This window comes from Cinclus cinclus, chromosome 2, assembly GCF_963662255.1.
Source record: "Cinclus cinclus chromosome 2, bCinCin1.1, whole genome shotgun sequence".
Taxonomy (NCBI): Eukaryota; Metazoa; Chordata; class Aves; order Passeriformes; family Cinclidae; genus Cinclus; species Cinclus cinclus.
Window position 1 is genome coordinate 112,076,050 of NC_085047.1, and position 26,166 is coordinate 112,102,215.

Genomic DNA, 26,166 nt, shown 5'->3' on the forward strand with positions numbered 1-26,166 from the left:
ACCTTCATATTTCCCATTTGAAAGGTTATTGGTGTTTGAGCCATAGCAATCCATTAAATCCTTACTGTCTATGCTCCTTCAACTGGGTCCTTGGATAATCACTCACAGATGTTACAGAAGTGTCGCAGAATGTGGAATACCTCAAAATTAACTTGTCAGGATGTTCTTTGATGGTTGATCCTTGTAACTTCCTAGCCTAACCAGCAAAGAAGGAGAGTTAATGTGTGGTACAGAGAGCAGCATCCCTTAGTTATAGATATCCTGAACTAACGAGCTTTAAGGATGCAGTAAATTAAGATATGAATATATGTCTTACGTATATGTTGCTAACTTGGCAAAAGACTCGAGTCCAGGTATCCTATAACTTAACTATCTTCATTATAACACTTAAAATCAGACCTAGAGGGCAAAAATACCCTGCCCAGGTGAAGATCTTCCCCTGCAGGATGCACAGAAATCAGCTGGGATTACACAGCTTCTGTGGGAATTATTAGCCGTTCATAATAGAGGGGCTGTACCTGGGAGGTTGCCAACCCTGAATTCCTATGTATAAATAACAGCAGGAAAAGTCTGGAGGGGAGTGCTGGATTTGTGGAATACTGTGGAGCCTCCAGGCTTGTGCAACTCTGAAAAAAATAATCAATGTCTCCTTGAGTGTGCAATTGCATACCAGGTAACAAATCTGATTTTTGAAGACAAAAGCAGATTTGGTTAAAACAGATGAAGCAATCACTCCTCCAGACCAAAGAGAACTCACAGCAGCAGAGAAGTTGATTTCTTTTTAAAACATGTATATTTAGAACTGTAACGCTTACAATTTCATTAAACAATCTTAGTACAATGTGTTTAATCTAACAGTATATTACAGAACAATGTGAAAAATGATTTAATAGCAAACCATGAAAATGGAATTAATAATACCTGCAGTGTCAAAGTCACTAACTTGTTACCTTTTCCAGTCAAAGAATCCCAGCAGTCATTCGCACTAAATGATGCTTTGGGTTTTATCCAGAATAAAATGGTATGATTTCCACAGAGAAAGGGCATTCCTTCACAGAAAGAAGATGCATAATAAGAACATTTTCAGCTAGCAGGTCTACTTTATACATGTATTTAGAATTTTTAAATAAAAAATAAAATTAAAATGTTTAGACCAGTGCAGGGTGCCCATTCATTTATCAGCTTATTTGTGGTTCCTTTTGGAAAGAGGGTTTGTTTTGTATTTCCCCTTTGTAATTTAGCAGAAGAAAATAAAATAATAACAATGAATTTGTCTAATGAGCAGCTCCTCACTTTAGTTTTGCTGACAAATATTTGATGTGGGACTGTTTCCTCTGTGGAGTCTGTTGACAACGCACCATTATAGATGTGCAAGTAGAAAAGGTCATTCTCACATTAAATGCACAAGTTTCAATATCAGAAGCAGGACATCAGAAGAAGTTGTAATTTTTCCAGTCACAGGTGAATTTGCAACATTCACAAAAATTACACCTTTTTTTTTTACATTTTTTGTATTTACATTTCAGATATAAATAATGAAATTCTTTAAGTTACATGTTTTAATTTTGCTTCACGATTATTCTACATCTGCAAGCTTTTCTGTATCAAACCAACCTCCTTCTTTCATCATGAATGCACAAGTCTGGCCTCAAATCAATAATTACATTAAGCCTTTATGATGAAAGGTTGACTGTTCAACTATCACATACTGAAATTTTTGCCCCAACTTAAAAATTGGGGCAGCAAACCAAGCCACTTGGAAATGGTAACAAAAGAAATTAATCTGGTAACTAAATAAGCCAAATAATTTATTATTAAATTCTATCAGTATCTTTCTTTGGTAAGAAATATGCAAGAAGATAACCCAAAGCCCATCCCAAAAAAAAAAAAAAAATCATAATATGTGACATCACAGTGTCTACTCTGTGAAGGAGAAAGCCTCAGAAAATTAAGGAATTTTGTTCAGTTAAGATTGTTTATAGCAGTAGCTCTTCCATGCATCTAAGTATGCAAATGATGGAAGTTTAATATAAAATTGCAATGGCAGGAATTAACAATGATCAAACTAACAAACAAAACCAAACCAGAAAAGCAACTGTTACGCCAGTGAATGTCGTCTTGTATGCTCTGTTATGTTTCTGGCACATGTGTGGAAAAGCCTGTAAATTATTACATAAAAAATTCAAGACTTGGATAATTACATCATCCAACTCTACATTCTAAAATATGTAAGAAGCATGAAACAAATTTTTCAGCTGCCTGACAAAAATCAAGAAGTGGTCCAAAGATTTGGATTTTTTGCTTTTTGTTGCCCTGTGTTGGTTGTTGTGATGCAGGGATGTGACTGCAGGGAAAAAACCCAATAGCTGACACAAAACATACTAAAGTGGCAATATAAACTAGCTGACACAAGCCTCACTGTACACTGAAATTGATACAATTGTGTGGTGCTTCCATGGCCAGTACACGCTGAGTGCCACGGGTCTCCTTGGAGTTCATGTTGCGATGAAGACTGAGCAGGTCATTATCCCATAAAGTGCTTTCATATCCAGTTCCTAACGGGTTCCTGGTCTCCACTCCGAGCTGTCACGTGACATTGACCTCCAGAACGTGGTCGTCCTTGCTGGGAATGACAAGGATTTGCATCCCTGTGCTGCTGTTGAAGACCTGGCCTGGGGAGAAGGGCTGGAGCCGGGGCATGGGCAGACCCTTGTGCTCCCCGCTGGCTGTGGAATGCAGGCTCCCCCTGCTCCTGATGCTGCTGCTGTCAGCCTGCTCATCCACATTCTTGTCCACAGACAGGTTATCATTTTCAATCCAGCTGTCTGTTCGAAAAAAAAAACCAAAAAAAACCCCAGAGTTTTATTCTACCAATTAACTCTAAAAGGTAATTTCAGAGCTCTGACAGTCAGCTTAACGCATGTTCACAGTTATTGATCGTCTCTGCTGAGGTGCACACTTTTGGCCAGCACCAAATGTAACAGAGTGAATTACATTGGTTTCAAAGGAAAATTTCAATAGCATGACCTCACATCTGTCACAAGCTAGAAGGATGCACACTGGCAGCTCCACTGACAAAAGCTATGTTGCTTCTATGAGTGAATTCTCACTGCAGCTCTGGGACTACTCATCAGTATAGATAAGTACTCCACATGGCTGTGATTTAAACCTTGCATCTAATCTAATGCCCCAAATTTTCAGCAGTTCTTTTATTTCACATTCAATCCCTTGAAAACTGGGGAAAAATATCAAAGCTATTGAAGACACAATTTAGAGAAAATGGAACTGCAGGACTAGAGGGCTATCAGACAGTTTTCACTTCATTATAAATCCAGTGACAACTGATTTGCATACTAATCTTTAAAGGAAATGTAAGAGAAGAATGCATTTATTATTCCTCCCCAGAGATTTAGGTGGCAACCCAAATTCAAAGTTCCCATTAGAGCAAGTTTCAATTTAGAACTGTGAATAAAAGTATCAAAGACACCTGTGAGTACCTGGTCCATAAATGACTGAGTCCATACACTGTCAGTGTATTTCTTGCTCTCTTTACTAAAGAACACAGGAAAAGCAAGAGTAATTTCTGTAAGTAGCCATGTGGTCAAAATGTCCTTACCAGCATCAAGCTGCATGGAGTGAGCAGAATGGTGAGGGAGGTATTTAAACAATCTGACATCAGGGAAAGGCAGGTACCCAGCAAACAGTGGCATCACTTCCATGTGGACTTTGTGAATTGCTCGAGGTGCTACAGGCATAGAAATCACTCCAGAGCTTTTTCCACACACTGCCCAGTTACTACTGTTGTCAACAACTGGAAGAATAAAGAGAAAATACTATAAAGATCTTCTGTGAAAAAATGGAGGACCTTCAGGATAATTTTAGAGCACTTTGAAAATCTGCATTTTAGCAACATCTAAAAGCCCACCAGCTTTTATGTGTGAAGAGCTGTGCAAGGGAAGAAAACAGCCCTACATAGAAGGGACCATAGTTGGGCCTCGAGCATGTATCCATCCAGTCTAAAGAACATTTCTATTCCACTGGAAGGCAGATTAATGAGGAGAAAATAAAGTATTCCCAGTGTAGCAAAATGAAAACTGCTTTACTAAGCAGCTATACCCACAATAAGGGAATTTATGCCATAGCAAGTCTGGCAGATCAAGAAAAAAATAGGGGGAAATTTATCAAAATGCTAGAAAAATGCTCTTACCTTCATACATAAGTTTTGTTGTGCAATATCCATCTGATTCTGTTAATGCTTCATCTCTATCAACCTCGGAGAGCTCAACAAGCCGGGTGATGGACACCTCTAAGGAGCAGAGTGAGCCTGTTTTACAGTACTCTGCATCCAAGGGTGGGAAGATTTCAGTTTTCACATGGTACAATGTCTGTCAGGAAGAAAACAGTGCTGTTATCAAGAAACAAGGGGTGTTTTATTTGTGTTTAAATTGAACTGACAATGGGTACAGTACGAACCTTACATGTAACAGACACATCCTGTTAAATCTTCTTAATGCAAGAATCACTTAGTAAGTCACATTCACTTCATTACCTTGCTCAGGTTAAGAAAATCATAGAACATGGAATCCTGGAATGCTGTGCAATAGTAGGGACCTTAAAGATCATCTGGTTCCAATCCATCTGCCATGGGCAGGGACACCTTCCACTACATCAAATCAAATCTGATTCAATCTATTTTTGATACCAGCAGTGAAAATATATATTTTCCTTCACTTCTGTACTTTAACACAGCCTTTCAATGCTCTTAAATGGACACCAATCTTACTATTTAAATAATTTTTATCAATTTCTTAGCTCCTCCCTTTAAAGGCCCATCCCTCAGGTTCTGAGTAATACAGAACTACTTCATCCCTGTTCCTTTCATAGTCCCTGGAATAATAGTGCACACATCAAAGAACTGATTTTTAATTCCTACAAAATCAAATTTCTGCCAGAAAACCTCCACTGTTTCACACAGGTCATTAAAAACTCCAGAAAGATGCTGATAGAGGTGCCAAAAATGCCAATAGGCAAACAAACACCTGAAATGTTGCTCAATGCCAGTTTGCAACAACCAGCTAGAAAACACTGAAAACAGACAAAAGGATTTAAAAAACAAGAGTCTTCTCATGATGCTGCTTTTCACCCAAGCATCACAAAGGGTAGCACTGAATTTAGACATGAGATTAAATAATGTTGATGAAACTTCCTGTTAAAGGAATTCTATGTAGCCTATAAGCTTCCTAGCTGATCAAAGGAATAAAAGGTTTGTCCATAGAGGGGAAGAAGAAACATTTCAGATAATGGCCTAGAAAACGCTAAATATTTCATTAGAGGAGCTCATCTCAAGTACTGCAAAAAACTACTCAGATGCTTTCAATAGCAAAGCTATTTTGGAAATTGCAGTTTGCTTTGGAGAGCACAATCTTAAGCCAGCAGGGAAAAAGCAGCTCAGTAAGCTGCAGACAAATCTCCAGGGCACCAACCTAGGAAGGTGAAAACAGTAAAAAAAATGGAACATGGTTAAGCAAAAGTGTTTAGGCCCTCACTACATTTCTGTGGCAAGGATATGATTCCACTACAGGCTGCAGTTCTGGCACTCACAAACTGACTTTCCAATGATTCTTAGTAGGTATCAACCTAATCATATAAGCAGATTTTTTTCTAATATATTTCTTGATTTTCTCCTTTCACATATTAGGAAACCACATTCAGTAAAGATATGCTACCCTATACTTAAAAGATATACTTACAAAAAAATTTTCCACTTGGAATTCATAAGTGAACGGCTTCAAGGTAAGAGACTGTTCTTCAGAGGTAGCTGGACAAAAGCTGACTGAAAACAGGCACTGCAAGGAGAGAGGAAGCTCTTTTGTCCACTTCAATTCCCATACAAAGAATATTGATTGCTTACTGTACACGACCTGAAAGAGAATGTTTAGAGTGTTAGCTGCTCCCTTCCTCTGAGAAAGAAGGGGAAATGCACACACGTATATGTTTGTCTGTTCTGACATTGGTACAATTTATAGAAACAAACTCAATAAATAATCAGGGAAATATGCAACAAAATGATTAACAGTGACTCTTTTTCACAATGCACATCTTTGTGGAAGGATCCATTTCACTGTCAGAATCAAATGTTTCAAAAGGAAACACTTCACATTCAGTGAAGCAAAGTTCAATTTCATATTTGAAAATATTTTAATCAAAAGTCAAACTCAATAAAATTATTAACATGTTCTTACACACTTTTTCTAGGCACCAAGAATGAAAAATTTAAATACGTTCAGACAAGGCTGAAAGAAACTTCAGGGTTGCCCAGTGAACTTGTGGATGCCCCATCTCTAGAAGTGTTCAAGGCCAGGTTGGATGAGGCTCTGAGCATCCTGGTCTAGTGGAAGGTGTCCCTGCCCAGCGTAGGGGATTGGAAACTGATTATCTTCAAATCTTCTTCCAACCCAAACCACTCTGTGATTCTATGGCATGAAATTGTTCTGCAACAGAACTGGTTTACAGCTGTATTTAATTGGAAAACTGTCTCTACTTGATTTTTTTTTTCCTAAAACCCAGTAACCATAACTGCAACCATAAAATGAATAAATAGAATTAACCAGCAAGTGAATTTTACCTGTTGAGATGCAGGGTTGAGAGGTACCAGCTGCAAATCTGTACACTCAGCAGAATTTTTTAGGCTGTAGTCTGAAAGCTGGAAACAGAGTTCTGACAAATTCTGTACGCAGACTTGCACATATTTCCTGAAAAACACAACACTGTTTTCTCAATGAAAACTGAAGAGTTACATTGGAAGAGCCCATGTCCATAAAACAAGGCTGGAAAACATCCTCTTTCACATTAAACAAAACCAAAGAACTACACAGAAACAGGATAGCTGGGTTCATCCTGCGGTCTTACTTCCAAAACCACAAATTTGTTTTATTGTCATGAAAGAACATGAGAGGAAATGCACAAGCTTCCAGGGGAAAGACAGTAAAATCCCAATTTACATATTAAAAAAAAGGATGCTATAAATATGACTTATGAAACCCCACCTCCATACTTTGTAAGAAGAAAGGAACAATAAATAAATAATGAGTACATTACCGTTTGCCAGCTGACAACAAGGAATGCTTGGCATTAAAGGGTATGCAGAATGTTAATGCAATAATAGTGGAGTAAATCGACCAAGGACAATCAATGGTCACCTAAAGGAAAAAGGGAACACAGTTCTTATTTGCAATGGTCTTTGGCACAATGATTTTGCTTTTCTTCTCTTTTCTAAATGTAGCTTCTCTCATCAAATGTCTGTATCTAATGCATCCACGAGGGGAAGAAATATTTTTTTTTTAAAAAAATCACTGTGTAAAAACTAATCTGAAAAAATATAGGTATTTGTTTGCCTGTGAGATGTGAAATCACAAAGCAGCTTTTCCTCTAAGAACTGACATTCTCAGTTCTAAAGACTGTAAATTAATAGAAAGGGGAATAGAAGAAAGAAAAGATAAAAGGCCATCAATGGCATCTTAGTACAAAAACCTGGTAAAGGCCAGTATCAAATAAACTGCTATAAAATATATTATTTAAATGTCTTTGTAATAATTTAATATATTAAATACAAGTTCAAAGCATTCTTTAAAATACATGTAATGTATATCTATTTAAATTTGAAGCAGCACACTTAACTTCATCTTTCCCATTAATCAGAAACTGCAATTAAAAGACCACCATGCTACCTTTAACAAAGACACAGATACCCTCCATGCTTTATAAACTGTGTTAAAACATTAAAGTTAGATTACTAGCCAAGAGAACAGTTGACAATTTATTAACCACAGTGTATATTTCTGCTTTCATTTACAATTTCTTTACATTTTAGCATTTGGTGTGATTTTTTTGCATGTATGTCTTCCAAAGGGAAGTAAGTTCCAAACAAGCAAGCTCTCCCTCACCACCATTTGTATTTTGTGAAGTGTTTACTCCTGTGATCAAAGATATTTCATAATAAAAAAATTAAGCTACATCTTACTTTTTGGTCAACAGTAGCCATGCAGTTGTCCTGTTTCTGCTTCTCTTTGTTTTTTCTGTGATTTTCTTTATTTATAGTATTTTCCTTCTCCACTGCAGATTCCGTGGCCGATGGCAAATACATGACTTCTAGTTCAAATTCAATCACATGATAAGCAGGAGCCACTGGCAAGCTGATGCTTGTGATCTTCTCAGAAGACTGAACCCTTAATGATGACTCTGAGATCTTTTCTACAGATGTGTAGAATGAGAAAAAAAGAAAATAGTAGAAAAATATGTGGTGCCATAACCACTTCCCAGCAATGTTTGCAAAAACAGCAATGAGAAATCACCTTAAAAAACTCCACAATAACCTCTTCAAACCAGCTATAATCTGCACATGTTAAATATCTGACTTCCCAGGAGTAATGCTCTATCCTTCTTTAACTGCAGGAAGGTAACCACCACATATTTTTCCATGTAATATAAGGTTCCTTCTAATGTCCAGGAAAGAACTGAGAGGGCAATTTAACAACAAACTCAAAACCAGCTAAAGAGCTGCTTTAGCACATCATATGACACTTATTCAAGCTTTTAAAAAATACAATCACCTTGTTAAGTCTCACAATTTCACTTCAAGCAACCTTGGACACACACACATGCAGCAGTTCCACATGCCTCCTGGATTTCATCAATGGAAGTATGCTATGTTTGTCAAAGTTCATCCTACTACTTTGAGGGTGAAAATTTAAGACCTTTCTTGCACTGAAGTTCTCAGCTGCAAATCCCTGAAATTATTCTTAATAATGACTACTGACAAACAGTGTCAGTGTTCTTAATACTCTAAGTACAGGTTGCTTTGGGATGACTGAACTTGTCAGCCTTTTAAAGGGTATTCATTTTCAGTTCCTGGCTTACCCCTGGTGTTGGAGTAGATGACAGCCTTGCTCTCGGGGTGGTACAGGATGGGCATGGCATCCGTGTTGCTGAGCTGCAGAGCGTCCCCACTCTTCAAGGTGTAGTGACCAGTGGTCACTGTGAACTTCACCTTCTGGGGAATGCCAGCCAAAAGGCTTTCTGAAGGACAGAGCAGGAATTGTTAACAGATTCCAGCACATGGTTACAATGCACTAAAGCTTGTTAGCAGACAGTTGGCCACACACTGGGGTACCTTACAAGTGTGGGGTTTTGGTGTTTGGGACACATTAAACCCAGCTCAGATACAACTTGTGGGGAAATCACTTGTTTCAACCTGAGAGCCCAAATCCACTGCATATTGGACAGCTTAGATGAGCTGTCTCTCTAGCACAGATTTCAGTGAAATACAACAACCCCAAAGAATTTACTAAGCTTTTAAAATTCTCCAGGTTGCAGACATCTCTGTATTTTCACACCTGTGATTCCAGTCATACACATGCTGTACTTACACGATCAGCACAAGAATGCCAGTGTGCACACAGAATCATAGCTATCAGTTTCATAGGGGTCCCTAATTTGATTTATGTCTAATATGCCTGTCCTTCCTTTGCCACACACTGCAACCTGGAATGCCAACACAAAATTCAAATTAACTCCTCAGCTGCCACACTCATTAGCCTGAAAGCTAATCACTATTAACTTCCATTTATACACTCTAATAAACACTACAACAACTAGTGTTCAGCTGTCCCTGAAACCAAAGGATGCATTCAGTATTAATTTTTAATAAGATTATATTTTCCTCTCTAGTAGGGAATCCCATTTCTTACTTATTTCTTGTAGATATCAAAGGGACTCTAGCATTAAGTTAGGAGGAATTTCTTCACAGAAAGGGAGAATATACATTGGAACAGGCTGCCCAGGGAGTTGGTCACCATCCCTGGAGGTGTTCAAAGGCAAGACTGGATGCAGCACTCAGTGCCATGGTCTGGTTGACAAGGTGGTGTTTGGCCATTCCAACCTAACTGATCCTGTGATCGCAACCAGTAAGGAACTCTGTCAATTACAAATGTAAATATTCACTTCTAATCAGTGTGGCAGCTCAAATCACACCTGACATTTCAGTGACACCACGTGTACAAATCAACGTTCAAAAGTGACACTATGTGTCCAGAGCCATGCACTGGAATCAGTTGTTCAAAACCAACCATCGTTGGCAGGACATTATGATGGATAATTTGAAAAGCAAGGCTGTATTTTAGACACACAATGCAGAGTAAGGCAAGCTGAAGCCATGAAACACTTTTTCTAGTCCCACAGGGACTCAAGAGGAATCACCAAAGCAGCTTCAGCACAGCCAGTGCACCTACCAGTCATGGGCTCCACTTTGAGCTGGGGCTCCTGGGAGTACACGTCGTACTGCACGATGGGGTAGATGTGAAGAAGGACAAACTGCACCTTTCCCACTGAAGTGCACAGCTGCCTCAGTGTGTATGTCCCAGGTTCTTTGGCCTAGGAAGAAAAACATTTGAATTTTTTTTTTTTTTAATTTAAGGAAATACTTCTAGAACAAGACTTCTTCTAAAGAACAACATGTTTCCATCTCATTTTGTCAGGTACTTCGTGTTTGTAAATTAAAACTGCAGATTTCAGAAAGCTCAGTTTTCTGAGTAAATGACAAGATTTGCACAAAGGAGCACCTTTTGCCCCACTAAGGTAGAAGCTCTAGAGTGCTGTCTGAGTCAAGAGCAAACATCATAATTAACAAGTACTAATAATCAGGATAACTAATGTAGTAGCTCCGCTGTCAATTTGTTACTTTGGGGTGTGTTTTGTCTTGTTTGTTGGTTGGTTTCCCCCAAAGTGCAACATACATGAAAAAAGCATTATTAAGTACCTAAACAATACCTGTACTTACTTGGCTAATTCATAAAAGCAATTATAAAATCCTACAGCATTTATATATAAGGCACAGCTTTCAGCTCCAGCAATTGATTTCACACACTTCCCACCACACACCCTGAGTCAATGTTTACAAGAAAGTAACACATACATTTTTAATTTCCAACTCTTCCCATACCCTGAGTAATGGGCTTCTCAATGTTTCTTGATAAGATTAAATACAAAAGCAAATCTGTAACACCTTCTAGTATATGTATTCTTGATTCTATTTGCTTTTTGGGACTGCTATGGAATGGGAAGTGTTTTCTTTTCTCCATATGCCACTTTCCAAGTGGAATACATAAATACCTATGCTGGGTATAATTAAGTAAGTCTACAAGTTATACAGAAAAGCTGTACCAACTCAGCAGTCAAACCTCATGCAGTTATTTACATGGCAAATCCAGACTGAAATTCAGTATTACGCATGCTGACATTAAAGTCATTACATTTTAGCCCTAAAAACCAGAAAAGCAAGAGTAAAGTAATGCATTATATACACATACTTTAAATCTTAACATGGGATGGGAATATTGATCTAAAGAATTTAGACAATGCTTTCTGCTCTCCTTTAAGGCTTGGAAAAATTGGAAGACTGCTGTCAGCATAAATAATGCTAATCATCAGTGTAAAGTCTACACAAAGAATCAAACTCCCTCTGGGTCACAGAAGCACAGTCATTCCTCTTTCTGCAGAAGTGGTGAAATTAAGCATTACTTTAAGAAAATTCAGAAAACAAACTGTCAGCGGTTTCTATCCTCTGGCCAGCTGTGTAATCCAGCAGAAGTGACACAGTATATTACTACAAAGATAATGGATTTTTAGTAAATATTTTGTAAATACTGCAGCTTAAATATAGAGAAGCTTTCATTGTTTTATCTAATAATACACTGTTAAAATAATAATGTGATCAGATTTTCCCTTTAAGGACAGGTAAATCATGCCTTAACTATATTGTGGAATTCACACTAAGCAGTCTTCCCATGCAAAGTTCTTTTCTTAAAGGTTGGGAAAACAGCAAAGCTATAAAAGTAAGGCTGTCCATACTCCAGTGGCCACCAGATTCACAGCAGAACCAGGCAAACTTAAAGCAGAGCTCTTTCTAGCTTTTCATCCATCTCTTCTGGTGTTTCCAATTGCATCCTGATCCCACTAACCCCAAATGCCAGCTCAGTGCAGCTCCTAACAGCTTTTTTCTACTAATGCTCCTTCATCTGAAATCCAGTTTTACATACATATGAATTCATTTTACAGAATATAGCACATCCAGCCACCAAGGACTCTGGTCCAAATCCCATTAACCTGTCCCAGTCCTTTGAAAGGATGAGAAACCACAGAAGTTAGGCCAGTAGGTAGCTCAAATGACTGTACTGCCATTCCACAGGTAAGAACTAGTAATTAATATGTTAGTTAACTTAGTTAGATGATGACTAATAGGGACAATTTTAATTATAACATCTTCTAAATTCAAATACTTGTAGCTTATCTCAACTTCTTGCAGGTAGGTTTACTACATCCCCCAAGTGGAAAATTATTCTGCCACCCTCTACAGAGAAGAAAAGGCTGGTTACCAAGTTTAACCACACAATCACTTACTGAAGGGCTAGGAAAAGAAATCACATCAAAGCTTTTAGACATTATTCTGGATGACCTCAACAGTGCAGGCAGACTTCAGGAGCAGTACATTATATTGCATATGAATTTATCAGTTTAATTTTTGGCAGCAATAGTCAAGATGTTTAAAATAAGTTTAGGAAGGCTGACTCAAATGATTTCAAGTAGAAGAGTCATCTGTATGTTTTAGCACAAACAGAACAGCATCCTTTCAAGGGAAACGATGGCACAGAACAACAAAAAGCTGCAAGGGGAACGGATGATCCAAGTGCAACAGGAAGCAATGCAGGTACCACTCACCAGCACAACTCTCTTCCTCAGCCAGTATTCCCAGGTTTTCTGTCGAGAGCGCTACAATCACCCAGCTACAAAAACATACCTGAATACTGAACGTTATTTTATTGTCCCCTGGTTCCAGAGTCAAGCTGTTGCACTTCAACACGTGAGCCCCATCTTCCAAAGTAAGCCCTGAGGGCACGTCCAGGGAGCTGCTGCTCTCCCGCCTCCGCAGCAGCATGTGCGCGTTTTTGCAGATGATCCCTGCTGTGTTCAAGGAGTTGTCCGAGGGGCTCCGCTCGTACATTTCTGACAGCTCCAGAGCTGGCACGTTGTTTTTTGACAAAGGCAAGCCTGCAACTTCACTTGGGAAGCTGATGACACCGTTGGAAGTTTTGTGCTTGGTGAGCCACTCGGCTGTTTTCCTGTAGCTGTTCTTCTCAATGCTGAAGTGAACGTGGATGGCAACCTGGTCCACCTGGACAGGGATGGGCATTTGGCTCAGCAAAGTCAACTCGATGGACAACTTTCCACCCACGTGGACAACAGCATTTGGAGGGTCAAAATGCAGAGTTTTCAGCTGGGCAAAGGAGTGCATAGGCAATATAACCTTTTGACCTGGAAAGGCAAAACCAGGGACTTTATTATTCTCCAGTGCTGCTGGAGATAAGCAAGATTTTTCTCTTAAAAATTCAATCCCTAGAATTAAAGGGATCAACAACTTTTCAACAATGAATCATTTCACAACAAATCAATGCTTTCCAATTTTTTATCTTGCATTAGAGCTAAATGATGCTGAGATTTGTTTTCCAGCAGTTACTTAGACCACAATTGTTATTTCCAGGCTATTAAAAACAACTAGATTAAGAGAGGTTGTCCAAGCAGAAGTTGGACATTTCACTACTACAGAACACAGCAGCATTAAGTGATGAACTTCACAGAGCCTGTACAAGTTAAAGAAACTAATAATCAGGCTGGTGCCTTGAGCCAGCAGCTCTGCTATGAAAGGGATTTTCATTCTCTGTTCTACATTCCAAAAAACAACCCTAAGGCAGTACCTAAAATTAATTAAGAATCAAGTCTAAAGTAACATACTACTTATGGTATATCTAATCATTAAGAAAAAAATTCTGCATAAAAAGAAGCAGTCTTCAGATCTACAGGAATTATTCCATACGAATTTGAATTATGATTAATATCTGACAAGAAGATATTACTGAAGCAGCATGAAGAATAAAGAGAGGAAATGGGATGGACACAATAATAAGATGCAAGTGGATGGGCACAGATCTAACATCAAAATCCAGGAAGTACCATCACAGAACTGCCACTTGCATGCCAGCAGTGAGAGACAGTAATAGCTTAGGAATTGAAAAAACCCAACACACAATAAATTATGGGCTGATAAAGCAGAGAAACATAACTGAAGGAAAACAAAGATGTTGCAATATTCAGGATGAAAATGTTACTTAACCTTTCATCTTTGACTATTCTTAATTAGTGTAGATTTATAAATGTTTTGGAAAACACAAGTTCAGAAATTATAAACAAAACAATGAACCCAATCAGAAAAAGCCTCCCCAGCTATCTTTAGGGGACAACCACATTGGAGTAGCTTAAGTTTTAAGACCCAGACTTGCCTTGGTTCTCTGCTTGCTGATTGGTAAAATCCAGTATTTCTTGGCAAAATCTTTTACGTTCCTCTTCTGTTAAGTGATTATCACCAGCTAAAAGGCTGCTTGTTTGGAGATAACTAATGAAGTTAAGGAAACAGGAGGTAGAAACCCACAACAGTCAGAGATTTGAAAACAAGACATTCAAGTACTGCTTTTCTGTTCTTTAAAGACAAGGTCTGCTGTTATTATCACTGCGATTTTCTACTAGAAAAGAAACAATGGAAGATTTACCATCATCTGAGAGTACTGCAGAATCTCAGTACTTCTGTAGCAGACCTACTAAAAATATGATCCATTATTAACCAGTGCAACCTTGCCTCATCTAGAAAGATTAATGAGCATAGAAAATTCATTATTTGACAATAATCCATGCAGTGTGTAAGTTAAAGACACAATGTCTTGCATCACACTGGCCAACATTTAGCACTAAATAATTTTGAGTATTCTATTTTATTCCAATTTACCTGGCTGAGAATCTGCCAGCTGTTACAGCATTACTTACCACAACTAAGTCATAAGACATCCTCTAAAATTTTAAGTGCTGGGGATATAAATGATCACTTGAGTATTTAGCTAAGAATGCAGTATTACTGGCTCAGATTCCTTATGAGGCTTTGCACTGAAGCAGAAATATTTAAGAGTGTTTAAAAGTGATGTGAGAATTCGCAAAGGAGGCTGACATGTATAATCTGTGTCTTGCACACAAACCAACAAAAAAATCAGTACAACAGAACAGCCCCCAAAATCCACTCTATAGTATCAAACAAATTAGGTGTCTCGGTTCAGACTCAGAATGTCTGTCAGTCTCTGCTGTTAGATAAAAGTTAGAGATACTTCAGAAAAATAACCCCAAGCATCATTTTCTCCTGTCTGGATTGCTCTGGCTCTGCCTGTTAAGAGGATACTTTTCTATCTGCCCAAGCTGCTTCTGACACTCAGCCAGCTGCTTCCTGGTGTGTGTGACCAGCAGTGCCCAGCCCTCAGCAAGGTAGGTTTTCAGTGCTCCTTGAAGATACACCTCTGCCTTCTGGGGTCCTTTCTTCCTCCTTGCAAAATAAAAAAATGGCAACAGAGCAATGTAAGAACCTTTGCAGCCAGGAAAACTCTTTAACTTTTCTCAAAGTGCTGATGGGGGAGGAACAATGCAAGTAAATGCAGGACAAACTGCAGTGAACCATTATGACCTTTAATTTTCTGGGAACAGATCAACACATGGGCCTTCCTTTACTGCAATTCACTTAAGCAAGTAGAACTGCAATTAATGTCATTATTCCATGCCAGTGAAAGGCTCCAGATGCAAATCTATCCCAAGTCAGAGCAAATGAGGTGAAGGAACCTCCCACAATCAAAACAAAAGCCACCTAAAGCTTCTGACAGTTAACTAAAAATTTGCTTACTAAAATATTTTAAAGTAGAAGAATACTTCAATGAAAATTTTATCACCACATCCACATAGCAGTTCCATGGCAGTCTTTAAACCTAATATTACTCTCGCTGGTGAAAATTTAAGTTAATTTAGGAGAATCTTTTGCAAGATGGACATCAGACTGCTTAAGTAAATATCAGTGGGAAGCATGCCCCAACATATTTTCCAAAAAAAACCCCACTTATGAATTCCAAATTCTTCTAAATCAGAAAAACAAAATGACACTGAAAAATGCAGGAGGTTTCCTCAGTGGATTTGAACAGCAGGGATAAAACCAAAAACAGTATTTGGAAATCAGGAATAAAATCACTGTTTCACAAGAGGGGAAACAACCACTTTGCAATGATAACCTCAAATATGAAATTAATTACTCTCCAAAGACATGTTTCCTGGCTTTTTTTAGATAGATGCAGTCCATATACGTAGTTAAGATAACAATTGCATTTACTATAGCCTGCTTCCTAAGGAGGCTTCTGACTTGTTTCACAGTTATCCTTGCCACCCTTTTCTCCCCAGAAGAAGAAAGGATCAAGCTAAAGAACACAGGACAGTTAAAGGTAAGAGTACAAAATAATAAGGTGAGAATTAAGGTTTGATAAAAGAGATTGCTAGTTTTCTTTTCTTTTTTTTTTCCTAAACACAGCCTGAAATACGTTATGTTTACATTTTAAAAAAATACTTTAAAATTCCTGTTTAATTACAGTGCATCTTCCTCAGGGATAGTATTCAAACTTTACAAAGGAAATGAATTTAAGACATTTTAAACAGTCATTTACATATAAAACTCTGCCAAGTCCTTTCCCACAAGCTTAGCTGAGCGAATTCTTCCAATATTTGTGTACATTTCAATGGTGGCATGGGACAGATCCTGTTTAAAAGAAAAGAAACCATTATAAGCTTTATGTGTTTTTGGCAGCTGTATGGCTATTTCACACAAACTCATAGCCAGTGACTAAGTTACTGCAACATAATGCCCAGAATAAGTCACATTTGCTCTGAGCACAAAATACACAGCATTTTGTAACAGGTCCCCTTCACTCTTCCTGCAGCTGGTCATATCCCATATCTGTGAATGCTAAGTTATAATCAGAATAATTATTTTCGCAAGACTGCCTTAAAGGAATTTTGCTTGCATTCCCAAATTCAAGTTTATCTCTCATCTTCAACCTAAATCTCCCATGCAGCCACAGTGTCCAAGTGTCACCTTCTTCCCCTTGCTCACCTTCCTCCCCTTGCCCTAGTCTTTAAAAGCAGCAGCAAACCTTTCTCACAAAATTTGGAGTTATAACACACACATAGTGTTCAACCACCCAACTTCTTACCAAAGTCCATAATAATCTCTGTCCAGATATGTAAAAACATAAAAAATACATCATGACAGGATAAAGGGGAATGGCTTCAAATTGAGAGGATTTTTTTTTTATGCAAATAAATTATCTTGGGTGTGGCTGCAAGTTTTAACTAATTCTGTGTTCTTGTCCACTGAATGAAGGACAAGATTTCATATGCGTACACATAAAATGTATATATTTACATGACAACTATACAGAAAACCATCTTTAGAGTCTATCTGATATCTGAATTTCTGCTGCATAAAAGTGCATTATGTATGCATTTATGCATACATAAATGCAAAGAGAAATGTCAATTCCTCTGGGAAACAGTACAGACCCCACTTAGTTTCATAAATGTAGGATGTTACTGCTGAGCTTAGCAGACATCTTCAGGTGCAGGTTGGAACTGAATAGGTAAGAGAAGCTGGCAACCCTAAAGATTTTAATTCTGATCCAGCTATACAACTAGTCCTATAAATAAATGAAAAACAAAAGTAAAACCCAATATCTTCAGACAAAATGTTTTGAGACTTCTTCTTTTGATAAAACTTTGTAAAACTGAGCATCACATAGTTTTCACGTTTCAAAAAAAAAAAAAAAACCTATTCCATTTTCCTTCCAGTTTTCTCCAGAAAACCTTACTGGCCATATGCAAATATGAGACCTTTTAAAGAAAAATTATTTAAGGAAAAAAAAAGTGAAACAGCCCAACAAAAACTGTCAAACCAAGCCCTCAGAAAATCAAACACACTCTTGTGAGAGTCAAGAGTGTTTTGTTTTATTTAACAATCTTCTATTTGAAAAACAAAACCATCAAAACAAAAAAACCTGAAATCGTTATAATGGTTTCTCAGTAGAGGAGCTGTCAGGAACTAAAGAGGCACAATATTGGAATCCTCATTCTGCATCAATCTATGCCAGGTACAACCCTATTATCCACAGATGTCCCACAGTTTATATATTAAAAAATAAAAAATCAATAGCATAACTTTATTCATTGAATATTCATTGCAAAATGCAAGCCCAAACCATTTAAAAGAAAGGAAATTCACACATCAATATTCTTCTGGGAAAGAGTAGTTAGTTCTGAATTTGGGACAGCAGAACATGACAGCCATGACATTGGCTTTTTTAATATCTAAGAATACATACCCAGAGATAATAACCTCCAGCTCGTAACTATAAATATTAAAGTTAATGCAAATATGTGAAACTTGGGGCCCCGACAGAGTTCCAGCTGTTAAACAAATCAGCCTTGTTGTGCTCAGTGTGCAAGAAATAACCTTTGATACCAAAGCATGGAAATACAGATTTATGTTCTCAATGTATCTTCTCAGGTTTGAAAACTTTGGCCCTATTCAATGCACGATGGAAACATGTAAAAATCAATATAAATAAGGAAAACTCATACTTACTAAGTAGTGTTTTTCAAAAGCTTCTACAGATGATAAGGCCTCTTTGAGTTTCTTGTAAGGGCTCTGTGATGCATTGGCTTTGGAAAAAAGCAGGACAAGAGGTGTCACAAACACATTCTGAGAACAGCATCCCCCCACATCCCATCCCTGCTTTTTCTCCAGCAGAAAGTGGAGAGAAAACTAAAGACAAATACCACTTTGTAGCTCCAGGTGCAGGTTATCTATTTGCACACAATCAAGGATGCTCCATTTGTTTTCCCAATAATTTTATTTCAAATACTTGTCTGAAATCATTAGGAACTTAATTCAAATCCAATTCAAAGCTGTTCAAGATCATTCACCTAAAAGCTCATAAGTGGAGAATCGATGGAAAAACTTATACTTGCAGCAGTAAGGAGATGCACTGGTAATTTGAAATATTAAACAGGCATTAAAAGAACATGTAAGAGATAAAGTTCTACCAATGTGTGTATGTATACATAGGGATGTTTGAAAAGTCTTATTACTGATGTAATTGTATGCTATGCATTTCAGACAGTGTCAGCTATGGGAAGGAATTCCACCATTCCTGGAAGTACCTGTTTCAGGGCGTTCTGCTCCCAGCCCTGCTAACAGATCCACAGTCCTGTTAAGGTCTTCTGAATTGGGTCCCTTCTCTGACACAAGTCCACACAGGTAACCCAGAGATTTTAACTATAAGAGAAGCCAGATGCTTGCTTTCAATTGGCTGTAAAATCAATATAAAACTCCTCTTGTTCTATTACATCATTCCATTTTCATTGCTTTCATATCATGCTGCTTATAGGATCTCAAAATTAACTGTTATTCTCACAGTATAAAGTAACTAATTGAATTAAGGAACTAAATTGCATGTAAGTGGCTGACTCAAATATTGGAACATGTGCCCACACACACAGATCCCTACATGCACAACACCCAATCTGAATAAATCTTTCTGGTTTTCAATACAAAGACAAACAAAGATTCCGATGTTCAGCTGTTATGACCGAAGATTATTTCTAATAGCTGTGTCTGTATTTTTGAAAACTGAATAATCAAGAAAAGCAGGCAAAAGTCTGCAGTACAGTGATTAGGCAGCTTGCAAATTCACCAAAGTACTGTATTCAAGTGAAAACCTTCCTGAAAAAGACATTAGCACAGCTAGCAGTGCTAATACAGTTAACTACCATAAAATCCCCTCTAGAAAGCAGCTGGTGGCTCAGCACCCAGAATATTGTCTTAAAGAAGCTCTTATCTATTGGCCATTTGGTTAATTTACTTAGAAAACTCAATCAGCTATAAAAGTAAGCCCACAAAAGAATAAAGGTCACAGCTTGTCACATTACTCCACACCATAAAAAATGGAGATGGACATTAAACTTTTTTTAAAAAATTATTTTAACCTCCACTTAATTTTGTAACTAGTTGCTAAATTTCTTTATTCAGTCAGTTCCACCTTACTGCTGCTCATTATTCTAAAATTCTTCCCTTTACCCTTTGTCTTAGAAAATTGATGGAAGAACATATCCAGCTCATGTTGGAACTTATCTTCCATAGAAACATCTAAGGACCACGGGAAGAATCTGATGCACCAAAGAATTTTAAATAATTCTTTGCTTCCTCTATTCTGATCTCCACCCCCACCCCCCCTTTTTTTTTTTTGGCAGTAACTCTTAAAGGTGAAGTTTCATTTCCCTGTTTTTGTAATAAAACAACGACCTCAAAGGCTCAATTACAAGATTACTAAGTCTACTGAAACATGACCAAACTATGATTAAAATAAACAGCAAATATTCTACAGGCTATGCAAACAAGAGGGTGAGTCTTACAAAGATGTTGGTCTTCAAAAACATCCACAAATACCACACTAGACTGCTACAGTAGTTTCTGGAGTTTACCTTCTTTCTAAAATGTTTTTCAATAGTGGAAAGCAGTAGCAACCTCAAACATCACTTCTTTCATAGGAACAGAGTAAGTGGAACTTGGAAGTTAGGGAAGCAGTTTAACCAACGTGAAAAGTTCATTTCAGAACATTTATGGTAAAAGCTGCTAACTGAAAAAATGGAAATGATTTCCCTCTTTCACAAGCCACCAAGGGTAATACTTTCAGTGAAGGCAGGGGTCTATTACTGCTGTACTAACATGCTGAAGAAATAGTGACTTGTGTAAACAGGCTGCTGTAATCTCTATTTTTAATGGTAATTGCATCCAAATCTGGGCATTTTTTTCTGCTGTACCTGAAATTCACATGCTCTCCCTCTCAGTCAACATGGACTGAACTTATTCTGGAATGTAATCAAACTACTGATTATCAAATTAGTGATGAAGAAATGAGGGGACAGAAAAAGAGGAGGACAAACCCTTGCAATTCCCAGACTTAAAATGACAGAGGAAAAAGTGAGCATAAACATGGATGTCTCATCTAGACTAGACTAAAGAAAATGTACAGCACCCAGTATTAAATTCCACAATAAAAAGGACTAAATCTGTTCCAGGGAAACAAATACTTTATTTCAACATTGTAATACCACCACCCCACATCATTTACTCACCTTCTCTGTGGCATAGCTCCACAGGCCAACTGTGTGGGAAACATTTGCTTCTATTTGTGCCCTATCACAGCAGCCTTCTATTCTTTGCAAGACTTCCAAGCAACTCAAAAACACCCAGCAATCCAAAGCTCCTGGAGGAACTGAGACCTGGAGATGAACAGATATAATTAACTGGGAAATAAACCATCACCAGATGAGAAAATACTTCATCAAACGAACTTTTCTTGATACAACACCTCTTGGAAGAGTTTACTCTCATAATACACAAAGTACAGCCCTACTCTTGCTATCTCCTGAATAATTTATATATATTAGCTTAGAAAACATATTAGCTAGATTTGATACATCCATCAAGATGCAAGAGAAGGAAATGAAGACTAATTGGTTTTGGAAAAATTCCAAGTCTGAAAACTCATCTTAAAAAAAACAGAGTTAGGAAAAATTTCTTAAAAAAAGCAGAGTTAGGAAAAATTTCTGTAAAGAGAGTACTACTTTCCTAAGGAGACATCAGTTCTAATTGAGACTGAAATTAAATATATAAAGAAGTGTTAAAAATGTGTAAAAAACAAATTAGTCTCTTAGATTCTTTCCCAAAAATAAGCTTATTAATCAAAGAATAAGACATCTGTCATGGACAATTAAGTTAAAAATAGAGATGAAAACAAACAAAGAAATACAGAAAGAAGAAGATAAAGACAAGAGAGTCTGATACTAGAATTTTTTCAAGAATTAAGGTAAAGATGAGCATTACTAAAGACATGGAATATAGTCACAATAATGGTGTTTCAAAATCCTTTTCATAACCTATGCAGAAATGCTCCTTTTACAAAGACTATAAAAGTCCTAAAACCCATAATAAACTAGGTGACTAACAGGATAGGAAAGTCCAAAGTATGAGCACAATGAACTTGAAGAAATAACAAAGATCTGAATTCTGAAATAATTTTCAGGAATACAAAGATCCTAAGAACAGGGTAGCTTGGATTTCAGCTGTGTGTTCAGTGGTGCCAAGGCACATTAAGAGGTTTGCCTGCATTAAGGAAAAGGATCTCAACAGGGATAAGTACAAGCTATGCACAGTTAAGTGTCACGGTCTCCCAGTCAGGACACTGCATTCAGTTTGGATCACCACAGCAAGACAGGAACAGCAGAAATAAAGAGACAGCACAGAGGAAAACTCCAAACACTGGGGGCACAGGAGAGACCTGGGGTGCAACAAAAGGGGAACTGTAGGAAGTGCCTTCAGAGACCTAGAAGGCTACATTTTGGAAAATAAATAAAAACAAAACAAAACAAACCCAAAAAACTAAACCAAAAAAGCATGACGAAATGCACACACATACTATCTGTGGGAATTACACATTAGTTTGAGAACACATGAAGGTGTGAGCAAAGCATCTGAAGTAGATTTGCAGTTTTTAAATGCAGATGAACAGATGGAACTTACTACCACAATGTCAGACAGGCAGAAGTTAGCAGCTGGTGTTATAATGGCACAGATAAAACTAACAGAACACCCATGGGATGAGGACATGGGTAAGCCACAAAGTGATATTCAGAAATAAATCTCTGGTTTTATGTTACAGAGGATTAGCCTGCATAACAGCACAATAACCACTCTGCCTTATTTCCTTCAATACAACACTGCTATAGATTTAAATTATGGGAACTATAGTTCAACAGATTGGTAATAAATTCATGAAAGAAGCAGGCAAATGACTACCAGTTTAGAGAATAACTTTCCAGGTGAAGACTAAAACACTTTAACTAAACAGATTTGGTTCCCATATGCGATGTCTCCAAATTCCATGATTATTTCACAATGACACAATCAACTGCAGCACAATTGTTATTACAGTATCCTGTTGATAACTCCCAGCCACTTCTTACTGAATGCTGGTCACCAACAGCTAAACTTGGACCATCTCGTTAGGTCATCACTGGATGAAATGATTCACATAATGGAACAGATGACACAGACTCACTTCCAACAGCTTGAGTTCCTGCACACAGTTGTGAAGAAGCTCCAGTGCTCGCTGGGAAACCTCCCACGGCCTCTGCAGGAAGATCAGCAGCGTGCACTGCCGAGAGAACAGGTAACTGCGCAGGTCCAGCAGCGTCGCTTCTTGGTTCTGAATCAGCTCTCTCTTCTCCATGTCTATTGGTTTCCGCAGAATTAAACCATTCCAGCTCCTCACTGGCTGGCAAAAAAACGTCAGCCAGTTTGCACCATCTAAGTAAACAAAGGCAATATCCAAGAATCAACCACTGCTTGCTAGGAAAGCCTCTTCATGCTCCTTCCAGAGACTGTGAGCTGCCTTAGTCCTTCCCGAGTTTATCATGTGGATAAAAGACTTAATGTCTTAACTTCAAAAAGCAAACCAAAAAACCACCAGAACTTCCACAGCGAAGTAAGATAACTGAATTTCCCATTCAATTCCCATAGGCATTTTGTCTTAACTGTATGCTTGTTATCAGTTTAGTGACAACCAGTTTGTAATTTATTTATTAGCAATTAAGCCTACCTGAAATTCAAAACAAACAAGCTTGATCTGCTGAAGTATTTCTTACTCATCACATGGATGGATGTGCCCCCACTTCCAGGTAGTGCATTGGGTTCAGTCAGCACAAATCTATTTCACTGCAATCACTCCTGCACTATATTTTCACCAGATTCATAAAACTGATTAAAGCTACATGTTATATAACAGCATGTGCTTTAGCTCATTAAAACAGTTTAAAGCTATTTGATACTTCTTGCACAGTAGTTTTTCTTGAAAATGAAGTTAAATCTTCTGTAGTGCAGATTAAGCACCTATTTCTATTAAGTTTAGCAGTGATTACCAAACATCTTGTGTAATTTGAGGCAATACTGAATGGACTTTTCCAGGAAGCTCTTTAGTGGAAAACCTAGCTGTGAGCTGTAAAAACAGCAGTTGTATCTCAGTCAGATCAATACTTGTGTCATTTCATAGTTCAGGGCTCTGGTTGTAACAATCAGGCCATTAAAGCAAAACACAGGTTTTCATTAGAAATGACTACTAAGCCTCAGAGACAAGAAACAAACTTTTGTTAAGACTGTAACTGATGGACACTTGTGTGTGCACACAGCATAAAACAAGAGCACAAACTGCCTGGTGCAGCCTCCCTGACTGCCCAAAGCACAGGGCTGCTCAGCACAGTGAAGGAAATTTATGCATTCAATATTTATTTCACATTTTCAGACACTTACCACCAGCCCCAAAGTTGACAACGTACTGAGAGAACAAGGCATCCAGCTCATCATACTGCACCAGGGCATCCTCAAACTGCTGCAGCATCTCAAAGACAAAGGCCAGCTCTTCCTTTTGGCACACAAGCAATACAGGGAGCATGTTATTGACATTATTCATGTCTGGTATTACAGGTTGTCCTCATCCATCCACAGAGCTCCAGGAACTATTTTTTCTAATTTTCATTTCACATATATAGAAAAACCTGCCATTGGAGCAGATTTCGTCCCAACCCAGGCAGGTTCACAAAAGGAGATTAAGTCATACAGTTCTGCCAGTAAATTCTGATGTGTATCCAGATCCTGACTCACTACAACATAATGCTCATAGATCTATTAAAAGTTTGAATTTAAAAAATAAATGAATAAATGCTGAAGACTCATCTCTCATAATAGTACTGATGATTTCCCCTCAGTTTACACCGTGAAGCCATCAATTGCAGCACATCATAAAAGGGTTTTTTGTACACAAAGCCAAACTGCTAAGTAGAAAAGGCCTCAAAATGAGATATATCCTATGCAAAAGATAGCACATGCAGTCAAAGGAGACATGAGGATGTGGTGAAGGAGAGATCAGCACTGAACAGGGACCAGGAAATTCCAAAGGAATCAAGATCTTTCATTTTATCAAACCAGAGGCTCTTGCTTTTCTCTAAATCAGCTAAAACAAAATGGTATTTATAACTACATAAAAATAGAATTCATGGCCTCTCTAAACGGATTACTTCAAAATAAACAGTTTTCGAAACATCACCTCCATAAATACTGATAACAATCTGAACAAAGAAAATAACAGCATTCATATTAAACACCACCTGCAAGTTTGAGTGTGTATGCACAGTAATGGGACATTTACCCCAAATTCAAGATCAACTACTAAAACACTTTTTAGATACAATTTGTTTGCTTCAATTGAGGTTCATAAAACTTTTGACAAGCCTGAAGAGATTCTGCTTTTTGAAGAGCAGGAAACTGTATTATTGCATTAACAGTATTAAAAGCTAACTCAAACCTGATGCAAACAGGATCAAAAAACACTGCTTTTAAATCAGTATCCATAATTCCTGCCTCAGCCTCCAAAGAATGATCAGAACATTAAAAGTACCAGAAATCCAGCTCAAGTATTTTCTTCAGTACCAAGAGACTCTTACCTGCACCATGAAATACTCGCAGAAGCTCCACCCTGGCTCAGTCCTTTTCTCCCTCAGAGTTCTCATGTCATCTTCAAACTTGCCTAAGTTTTTGGTAAATGACATGAGAAGCAATGTCCTGAGTTTGGTCAGGAAGGCATTCCAAGATTCCTGAGAACGGGAAGAGTCTTTCAAAGGGTCAGAAAGTACCACACATCTGTAAAGAGATTGATAAAATTGTATTTGAGGAGGAAAAAACATAATTCACATATAATTGCCCAGTTGAATACTGTGTCTACCTGACAAACAGAGAGTGAGCAACATTTAGTTTTTCATTCCACATTAATCAGAGGAAAAAAAAAAACAAGGTTGAGGGTTATGTTTGTTTGTTTAGAGGCAGCTATGCTGGGGTTTTGGGTTTGTTGTTTTGGTTTGTTTTTTTTTTGTTGGGGCTAGTTAGCTTTTAAGAAACTTTTTCATGTGATATAGTTTATGAGAAAAGTGTTTTACCCAGAATGAGTACTCTATAGCTTTTTTTTTAAGCAAATAATGGATACATTATTCTAACTACTTAAATACAAGTAATGCTGTAGCTATCCTAAAAAGTCTGCCTAG

The 26,166-nt window shown here is 37.7% G+C and overlaps 1 protein-coding gene across 1 annotated transcript in view; it reads right to left on the reverse strand.

The window, feature by feature from the left end:
• Positions 1-1,793: 1,793 nt before the first annotated feature.
• TRAPPC10 (trafficking protein particle complex subunit 10) overlaps positions 1,794-26,166 on the reverse strand; it is a 36,869-nt gene continuing 12,496 nt past the window's right edge. The window contains exons 5-23 of the mRNA XM_062488145.1: positions 25,573-25,768; positions 24,383-24,494; positions 23,136-23,383; positions 21,151-21,297; positions 19,177-19,291; positions 18,599-18,675; positions 16,626-16,717; positions 15,329-15,469; positions 14,388-14,500; positions 12,851-13,365; positions 10,287-10,428; positions 8,917-9,075; positions 8,021-8,250; positions 7,099-7,199; positions 6,626-6,752; positions 5,751-5,921; positions 4,208-4,385; positions 3,617-3,811; positions 1,794-2,825 (exon numbers count right to left, since the gene is read on the reverse strand). Of these exons, the coding sequence (XP_062344129.1) occupies positions 2,587-2,825; positions 3,617-3,811; positions 4,208-4,385; positions 5,751-5,921; positions 6,626-6,752; positions 7,099-7,199; positions 8,021-8,250; positions 8,917-9,075; positions 10,287-10,428; positions 12,851-13,365; positions 14,388-14,500; positions 15,329-15,469; positions 16,626-16,717; positions 18,599-18,675; positions 19,177-19,291; positions 21,151-21,297; positions 23,136-23,383; positions 24,383-24,494; positions 25,573-25,768 (3,298 nt within the window). The 3' untranslated portion in view covers positions 1,794-2,586. The remainder of the gene's footprint in view (positions 2,826-3,616; positions 3,812-4,207; positions 4,386-5,750; positions 5,922-6,625; positions 6,753-7,098; positions 7,200-8,020; positions 8,251-8,916; positions 9,076-10,286; positions 10,429-12,850; positions 13,366-14,387; positions 14,501-15,328; positions 15,470-16,625; positions 16,718-18,598; positions 18,676-19,176; positions 19,292-21,150; positions 21,298-23,135; positions 23,384-24,382; positions 24,495-25,572; positions 25,769-26,166) is intronic.